Below are 9,704 nucleotides of genomic sequence, written 5' to 3'. Positions count from 1 at the left end.
CAAAACATCCCCGATAGGGAGGTAAACATTAACCAGACCTGTGTGTTTGCGTATCGAGAAGAGTTTTTACTTTACAGAGGAACATGGCGACGACCAGTTCTGTGCGGTCTAAGGGACAGATGTTGTACAGGTATTCTGTGAATCTGCACCAATCCTCGACCAGGTAAAGACGTTTTTAACGTAATTACGTTATTAAACGTTGTGCGTGACGTTATGTTTGATTTCCTGAAGGCTAACGGGACATTTTGAGATCTCCTTTGGCTATTAAACTAGAAATAACTTGTAATCATTTTGTTTGTTAGCTATGAGTTTAACTTAACTAAAACTCAATAAAAATACTTTAATGAGTTTTTTATATGTTTGCTAATGGAACATTAGACCAAACTTTAGCAGGCTTTTTTTCCCCCAGCCAGTATTCTGTTAGCCCGGTGACTCCATATGTTATGTTTTTCTTTATTCAAGTGTAATGCATTATATTGTCCAAATACTAATGTAAATAATTATGATTTACATTATGTTTCAAGAATACCTTTACGTAAGACACCTGGGTCATAATTAACAAAAAAACAAGCAGGCACATTTCCAAACCAGCTTTAATCATTTGTTGAACGTCTGAACTTTGTCCTGTAAAGCTCCACTAAATGCAACTACCACTTGTTAACAACTTATCTGTGCCTTCACACTGCGTTGGTTTCCTCTGAGGCTGACTGTATTCAAAAGCAAGTTATTGGCTTGAATACTACTTTGTTGTTTTTGAGAGAGAGCCATGGGGAATTCATTTCTAATTATAGTTCCAAATTAAAGCCATTGGCCCATAAGGTTATTAAAAGAGAGTCTCACTGACCTTGAAAGTTTGTGGATTTTAGAATAATAAAATAAAGTCTTTGAAAGTATTTGTGAATTAACAGCAGCCTTGGAAGTGCTACATAAGTAAACATGCACAATATAGTTCCCTAATCCATAAGTGGGCACATACCAGCTATTCTCTTTGGGCTGTTCAGCACTTCACATCCCCGTGAGAAATCCTGAAATTGAGGTTAATGTTGACATTTAAGCAGCTTTAAAATGGTTTTAGAATAATGACGAAACTATGAGTGTATAAAAAGCTATGAAAGTCATTAAAATGTCCTTGCATTTGATGTCCAGCTGAGTGTGGGAGCTTTGTGAACATATTTTGTGAAGCAGCTGACAATTTTCCTCCTGAATTCATTGACACATTTTATTAATGAATATTTGCTTCAAATTTGTTGTTTTTATGTCTTGACTTTAGGCTATGGTTTTATTTTAATTTTACAGTGTCACCCTCACATTTTGAAAAGACAAGCTGTATGTAACTCATTTTTTGGCTTTTTCTTGTGATTTTCCATCCATAAATAATTCAGTTTTACCCTAGTAATGGCATTACTGGTTAGAATAACATGTTTGCTTTAATGACAGTGTTACAGTCATTCCAGGTTCACCTTATTTGGAACAGTCTGAACACACAACAGATCCAAGTCAGATTCAAGGCTCTCTGACTTTGTTAGTTATTCCCGTTCAAATACTTATTGGAGCCTTTTTGATTGTAACAATAGTTCTTAAAGTGAATAATATTCCCCTTTTTATTCACTCCAGAGTGGGTGAAAAGAAATTTTATTGTGAAGACACAATTTCAGCCCACTCACTCATACAGTATGCATGTTTTTCATATCAAAGAATATTAGCATGACTATCTTTTAGCCCATATGTCACGCACATCTCCATGTTCCTTTTTAAATTTGTCTTTTTTACATCGATAACTTCTCTGTTTTATGTTGTTACTTTGAGCCTTTGTGAAACTTTCTTTCATCTTGTTTCTGTGTAGGAGGTTTTCAGAGAGCAGTGACAAAGGCTGGTTCCGTTCCTTATTTGTGCACAAAGTCGATGCCAGAAAAGATGCCCACTCCAACCTGCTGTCAAAGAAAGAGACCAGCAACCTGTATAAAATTCAATGTAGGCCTAAGATCTTTTACTTACAAGAGAAGTTTTATGTTCTTTAAGCGGGGGGGTTGCAGAGGGCCAGACACAAGTGAATGTGATACAGTTACATTGTATTATAATGAAATGGATTCTATTTTGAGTCTTAACAGTCCATCATCTATTTGTCCCAGCAGAAAATGGCTAAATAAATCATGTTCATTTAATTCAATCCATACTGGCCTCAGTGACCTCAGAGGAAACTGAAAGTAACATGAGAGAGCAGCACAGGATTGCACTGTAACAACTTATCATACATGTGCGACATAGAGGCAGCAACAAGTCATTCTGTAATAGTGTGACGTACCACGTTTGTAAGGTTTTGTAAGCGACATCAAAACAATTTGTCTGGTTTTCTTTTGAGACAGTGGTGATAACTGTGTCTGTCTCTTGTAGAGAAATCTATCATCCTCCCCACGCTTTGATCTTTTTGTGCCGTGCATCTCACCATGTAGGGATTTCAATTTGAACACTATCAGCCGTAGCCTATAACCTATTGAAAGCAAATCTGTTTTGTATATAGAAGTCTTTGCTGAATCGGAGTGTGAAATTACTTTGTTGAAGAATTTGATTGTTGCTTGTATTTAAAAAAAAAAAAAAAAAAAAAACACCCATTTTTGATAAGTCTGGCTCTCTCTTTTCAGTTCATAACGTCAAACCAGAGTGCCTGGAAGCATACAACAGTCTAGAGTGAGTGTGTCACAGCTTTAAAACATTAACTCCACCATCAAGTTATGTCTTCAGTCCTTTGCTTCTTTAATTTGGTTCACAAGATTAACTTTATCCTTATTAGGAATCTAAAACTAAAAGTAAAATGAATGTCTTTGGGTGTACTGTTGTGTACATGCTCTCTAAGTGCCTTGTAATATTATAACTTTTGGCACATTCACACAATCAGTTTATGAAGAAGTTTTCTTTTATGCCGACCTCAGGGCTGAGGTGCAAACCAGGCTCCATCAGGACCAGGACTACCCATGTGAGGTGGTTGGAAGCTGGAATACCTGGTACGGAGAACAGGACCAAGCTGGTAAGCAGCAGTGAAACAGAAAAGCTGATGAAAAAATGATGAAAAGTGTCACCTTTTATTGATCACAGTCACTGTTCGCACCGAGCACTGGATTCATTTTTCCGTTTCAAGGCCTCATGAACGACACCACTTATTTTGAGTGGCTGCAGTTTGGCTGTAAATTGTTTGGCAGAGCATCACAGAAAAATGTACAGACACTACCGGATGACTCACCGCTAACACCTCTCATTCTACATATGATAATTTACAGTGTATAGTATACATTAAGAGCACTGAACGACAGCACAAAGTGTTCACATGGCGATGGACATACTGTATCTCTTGGTTGTGTGGGTGGCATCAGTCCTCACACAGTGCTACAGTGACATCTGCTGTTCTGTTTTTGCAGTGCATCTATGGCGATACAGAGGAGGCTACCCAGCCTTGACTGAATGCCTGAAGAAACTGAACAATAACAAGGTTGACTGCTCTTTCTTTGAACTTTAAACATTGATTTAAGTTTTATCTTGACTCTGCTGAAAATTACTTCACGCTTAGGTATCTTTATATATTCCTTTTCTTCATTAATAACATTTTCTCTTTCTAATTTAGGAATATTTAGAGTTTCGGAAAGAGAGGGCGAAAATGTTGATTTCAAGGCGAAATCAGCTCCTCCTGGAGTTCAGTTTCTGGAATGAACCCTCTCCCAGGCCAGGACCCAGCATTTATGAAATGCGCACCTATCACCTAAAGGTATCCTCATACTGTACATTATACAAATTAACAATGCGTGATCATTCCATATGTTTTATTTGAAACTATTTTTATTTAAGCGTTGTGTACTTTCATTTAAATATAATCCAAATGTATTGCCTTTCTACATATTTAGACCACAAAATGACATACAGTTGCAAACTAAATTATTCAAGTAAGAAGTATGTAAGGGTTTACACATTAAATGTTTTCACAAGATCTATATTTTTTTATAAATTATGTTTGAGTTTAGTCAATTGATCATTAAAATGTGTAGTGTAATGAAAAGTGGATCTGAAGATATTAGGATAGGCCTGTTACAGCTTAGTTGCTTTATGGAACATGGTTTATGGTTTAACTAGTGGAATCATTTATTGGAGATCAAGGTTAAAGGATGTTTGACAAAATATTGACATTGGGATTGAATCATTTTTGCTTATGGGCCTTTTTTGGAGAATATTTTATGTTTACTAGTAGTAACCTTAACATTATGTTTTTAGAAATCACTCAAATATGTATTATTAAACTTTGTTTGACTGTTTACCAAGGTTTTAGTTGATATGTTTTAATTACATGTTATTCACATCATATCATTTTTCCAGATTAAGGGGGCTGAATATTTTTGCAACTGTATGTAATACAACATTTTGTACCCATCAACTGAATGTGGGGACCATATTGTTTAGATTAAGGAGCCAGCATTTTTAATAATGAAAAGGTTGACTTTAAAACTGTCTGTCTGACTGTCCATGCCAGTTTAGTTAGGTTAGTAGAGTTTTGTTCATGTGGTCATATACTCAGCACTACCAGCTCAGCTTAGATCAGCTACTGACTGGATGCATTTTGACTGCTTTATTTTTGGTAAACAAGACACTGCAGTGCACATTAACACCAAGAGTTTGGCTATTATTATGTCTGGTCATACTGTTTCCCTTCTTGCCCATTCTAATATTCTACTAAGGCTGCCTATGTGCTTTACAGTTAATTATTCATAGTTGACTCATTGTATTGAGGAATAAACTGTCCACAAATGGCAAGGTGCACCTAACAGAGTGGCTAAAAACACAGCTATGATTAAATCTGTGTGCAACACTGAAGTCTTCCTGCATGTGGGCTCATGTGGCACATAGACTTTGTTCTGGTTTAAATAAACAAGCCTCAAATGTGCTGTTAAACTGGTTTGACTGTGGGATTTTGACTGATTAGGCTGTGTGTGTACATGTTAAAGAACTGTGCTGTGTGAAGGGGTAATGGTGCAATTCATTGTCATATCTTTTCTTTTAAACCTAAACTTTTACCTCCTAACGTGTTTCAGACAGGAACTATGATTGAATGGGGAAACCACTGGTAAGGCTCAACAAGATTAATTTGCTTAAATATAAATAAACAATATCAGTTCCCTGTACTTTTTCCAGTGTAAGCATCAAGTATTACAGGTATTCAGGTGATCATTATAGCCCTGAAAATAAAATGTCTTACAACAGGGCGAGGGCCATCAAATACAGACAGGAAAACAACGAAGCAGTGGGCGGGTTCTTCTCACAGATTGGCGACCTGTATGTTGTTCATCATTTGTGGGGTGAGTATGTAACATCATCTTACAGATATTGTTTTGGCTGTTTGGGGGCAAGGGCAAGCTATGGTACCTCTCTCAACAGAAATGGTAGCTAAACAAGCTCTGAATCTGTACAGGCAGGTGTGTTAAAACTGGTGGAAAATGATGTTCTATTGTCTTGTTTAAAGTTCATGTAATACTGGGGGTTGGAAGAAGGTGATAATTGCAGTACTTACTGAAGCAGAAACACAGCATTTATTTTCCCCTAAAGGTTGCATGACGTGTTTGCGTTTGTAATCTATCTATAATTTTGTCATCCTGATTGCAATTTTACTATGTTGGTTTATTCTGTACCAACAACATCTATTGTGTGTCTGTGGCAGATTTGACTCACATTGCCAAAAAATAAATTTAGAACAACATGACAATGTAAAGATCCAGTGTGTAAGATTTAGTGGCATCTAGTGGTGTAGTTGCAGATCGCAATTCAGTCCCTCCAGCCTCCCCTTCCAAGCACGAAGGAGAAACTACGGTGGCCGCGAAATGGACAAAAAACGTGAATGCCCCTATCTAGTGCCAGTGTTTGGGTTCACGGTTCTGGGCTAGTGTACAAACATAATGGTTCAAAGCGGTGGCCTTCACAAAAGGGAGACCCGTGGTGTCTGTACATTAAAAATGGCTAATTCTAAAATCTTTGACCCGTGTCTCAGTGATGTTGTAATCAAGCCAACACTGTGAATTTCTGTCCCATTAGTTGGAGAATATCGCAAGGTATCTGACTGTACCTACCACAGAAAGATGTGGTTGTTGTCATATGCTTCAAGAGTAGCAGGATGACTGACCTATGCATAAATGATAGCCCCTGATCTACAAAATATGCATGTTAATGCATCCCTTCTATAGTGAGATAACTATATAAAGCCTATTTAGATATAGATAAATGAGTTTAATCGCAGCAATTTTAAGGGATTTTATATAACTTTCCAAAATGTACAGTAACAAAAACAAAAATCAACTGTTTAAACGGAGAAACCCCACAGTTCTGTGGGGCTTGGACATAGAAATCTAATCTAATCTAAAAAAGGAGGAAAGTGTGTTTGTATGTTTGTTGACTCCCGGTACTAAGGTTTAACACAAGCAATTATATTATTCTGCTTCCATAGTGACTCTGTCCCTGAAAATTATTTGTACAGATAAAACTCCATTTGTCCTCTAAATGAGAGTGTCATAAAGTCATTCACCCCTAATATAATATATGGTTTTGTTACTTGTGTTTACAGCTTATGAAAGCCTTCAGTCCCGCAATGAGACCAGGAACTCTGCCTGGCTTAAGGAGGGATGGGATGTAAATGTATATTATACAGGTAGGAGAGAGAGATGCAAACTAACCACACATGCATTTGCAAGGAAAAAAAATATCTACCACTAACCTCACTGATAAGATGACAATTACAGGACAATATATAACAATGTATATTTAATATACAATTAAGTATTTTCTCTGAAATGTTATGCTTTGTTGGTGAAAAAGGAAGTGGTTTTGCCTAAAGTCTGTTTCCATTTAGATCAAATCAGTGATTGAAGTTGATATTTAACTTCATCGGGTGCAATAAGGATTGTTGCCTCAAAATGATAGAGATAAGATGGCAACAGCAACACAATAGGAAAGAGTTCAGACAGACAACTTGTATATTGAAATATATAGTTTACCAGACTCTCCTTGAGAAGCATATTGAGTAACACATGAGAGCATAGGAAGAGATCAGTGCAGATCCCCCTCAGGGACCAAAGAGAAGAGAACCCACAGGGTGGTTGCTGAGGAGGTGGAGGGAGCAAACACAAATTCATTTATCAAGAGCAGTCTTGTAGCGTCAGTAGCCGTGAGCAAGTAAGCAGTTATACAATATGAGTTTGCATTTTAGGGAGGAGCTTTCTTGACTAAACATACATCCAGGGAATGGTGTTGCAGTGCCACACAGGCTTGGCTTTATTGATGGTAAATTGTTCTGTGTCAGCTCATAAAGACACATTCATAGCTAGATAGATGTTTCAGCAACATAAAAGTATATACGTGGGACTGTAAAACATGTTAAGCTTAATGAAAACTGAACATTCTAATGAATATATTGATTAATTTAAACTCTACTTTGACAAACTGTGTGGAATAATGTACATATCCTGATTAATTTTGAATCATGGGGTAAAGTTGCAACTTTACACGTTTACAGATATTTGTATGCTTCTGTCCATGATCTTTGAGTTAAACCTTTTTAACATGTTTCTCCCATTTTCTCCTTAGTGCCTTTGATCAGAAGCATGGCTTCTAGAATAATGATTCCCACCCAGAGTTCACCTTTGCAATAAGAAGATGAATGCAACTGGGAGCCTCTCTGACTAAAACTCACCTACTGCCAGACGACGTGTAGATTTTTTTTTTAATCTGCTGGAGGATCTGTGTTACATTCAAGTATGTAAACAAAAACATTTTCTGATGGTATGTTTGCAGCGGTCAGCCAGTCTTTACAATTAGTAATGCAGGGTTTCAGTGCATACTTTGAGAATCCTGAAAAGCCCTTGTTTAGGTCAAATATGTGCAAAAAAGCAATGACAAACCGACACAATGAAATGCCAGATTATATGTTTTGCATTACTTGCATGTGTATTACACTGTAGAGTGATAATTACATGACTGTGTTGAGCTAGGTATGGTATGTTTCCTGCTTTTTGTTTATACCATGAGTTATGGTAACGGACGGTGTATTTGTTTTTCACAATGAAGGAATAGTCTCCACCCAGCCTTTTATGGGTGCACTTTTATGACCAGATATATATCACTCTGAATTAGATCACAGTGAGCTTCACAACTGTCACTGTGAAATTCATGTTTGATTTAACAAAAAAAAATCGGACTACCTCAATCATTAAAATATCCAAATTTTGCTGATTCAAAAAATTCTAATTTACAGTAATGTGTAAAGAGCCTAAGAGGAGCGACTGTGTAACTTCTGGTATGAAGTGGTCAGTATTTTCAAAATAAAAGTTGAGTAACACACAGCAGTGTGGTCAGTGGTCGTTACAATTCACAGAACCAAGGTTACAAAGACAAAGAGAGGAAACTGGATCTTGGGACTTTCAGATATATGAATACAAGGTTTTAAGCTATCCTTGTGATTGTAAATTAACTTTGAAAACAGGTTTTACCCCTGTGTTGTAAATGGTTAGAGTCTGGTACACTTCTCATGAAATTATGATAATAAAATCAGTTTGGTAGGAAAATCCTCCATGCGCAGAGCATGTTTGACATTTCCAGAAGAAGAAGCATGAGCTGTTTAAATAAATACTGAGAAGTGGTTGAACTGACAAATAAGCACCAGGAAGAGGATGACAGGACTGACTAATTAAATTAAACAATGTGTAGGTCAAGCCCATAAAAGTGAAGAATATCCTAATCCAAATATACAACATCGACCATTATTTTATTTTGTCCAGAAAATGATCAAAAGTATGCGGACAATTGAGCTTCATTATTATATTATTACACCTATATGTTAATATATAACACCTCATACCAAAACTATGGTTAATAATCTGCTGCTAGAACCGCCTCCACTCTGTTGTGAAGGATTTCCACCAGACTTGAACCTGGTTGCAGGGATTTCATTGAGTTCTGCTACAAGAAGATTTGGCTTCTGGTGGTTGGCTACTGATGTTGGGGCAGTTAGTCTTGGCTCGTAGTCGGTGAGGCGGTTTACCCCAGAGGTGTTGGATGGGATTGAAGTCAGGACTCTGTGCAGGCCAATCAAGTTCTTCTACACCAAACTCATCAAACCATTTCTTTATGGGTCTTGCTTTGTACACAGAGGGATAGTTTCACTGAAACAGTAAAGGGCCTTCCCCAAACTACTGATGCAAAGCTGAGTAAGTAAAAATCATGTGACATAAAGAATAATTAAGAATAAAGAATAATAATAATAGAGAACTATCACTCCTTGACTGAACTGTTGCCAAACCAAAGACACAAGTAGATGCGGATTCATATTTAGAGGTCACAAGCGAAAAAGGGCCTAAATCAGTGGCCTAAAATATCACTGTATGCTTTTGCATTAAAGGAATGTGCTTCTTTGCTTTCTTACAGAGTTAGATATAAATATCTATACCACTCTCATATCTGTCACTAATATTACTTCCTAAAGAAAGTCACATTACATTAGAAAGTCTGCCATCCCCTAGTGTAGCTCAAACAATGAAAAACAGCTTCGGCTTTGGGCAAGAAAGTCTACAAATGTACATGTGCCCATATTTTTGGCCTTGCTTTAATTTTAAGGTTTAAAACAGCTAAACCGGAACTTGACTTTGTGCTGGTACCTTCACACTTGACCGCATTCTGCTTGCGAG

At 37.0% G+C, this 9,704-nt stretch overlaps 1 protein-coding gene across 1 annotated transcript; it reads left to right on the top strand.

The window, feature by feature from the left end:
• nipsnap1 (nipsnap homolog 1 (C. elegans)) lies at nucleotides 1-8,363 on the top strand. Its single transcript, XM_051423693.1, has 10 exons — nucleotides 1-163; nucleotides 1,844-1,971; nucleotides 2,640-2,685; nucleotides 2,928-3,022; nucleotides 3,411-3,481; nucleotides 3,614-3,754; nucleotides 5,070-5,101; nucleotides 5,239-5,333; nucleotides 6,590-6,673; nucleotides 7,609-8,363. Exons 1-10 carry the CDS (start codon nucleotides 84-86, stop codon nucleotides 7,671-7,673), a joined length of 837 nt encoding a protein of 278 aa, XP_051279653.1. The 5' UTR covers nucleotides 1-83; the 3' UTR covers nucleotides 7,674-8,363.
• The last annotated feature ends 1,341 nt before the right edge of the window (nucleotides 8,364-9,704 follow it).

This window comes from Dicentrarchus labrax, unplaced genomic scaffold, assembly GCF_905237075.1.
Source record: "Dicentrarchus labrax unplaced genomic scaffold, dlabrax2021, whole genome shotgun sequence".
NCBI classification, from domain to species: Eukaryota; Metazoa; Chordata; class Actinopteri; family Moronidae; genus Dicentrarchus; species Dicentrarchus labrax.
The sequence above is the reverse complement of the archived record's forward strand: the minus strand, read 5'-3'. Positions and strand labels throughout refer to the sequence as shown.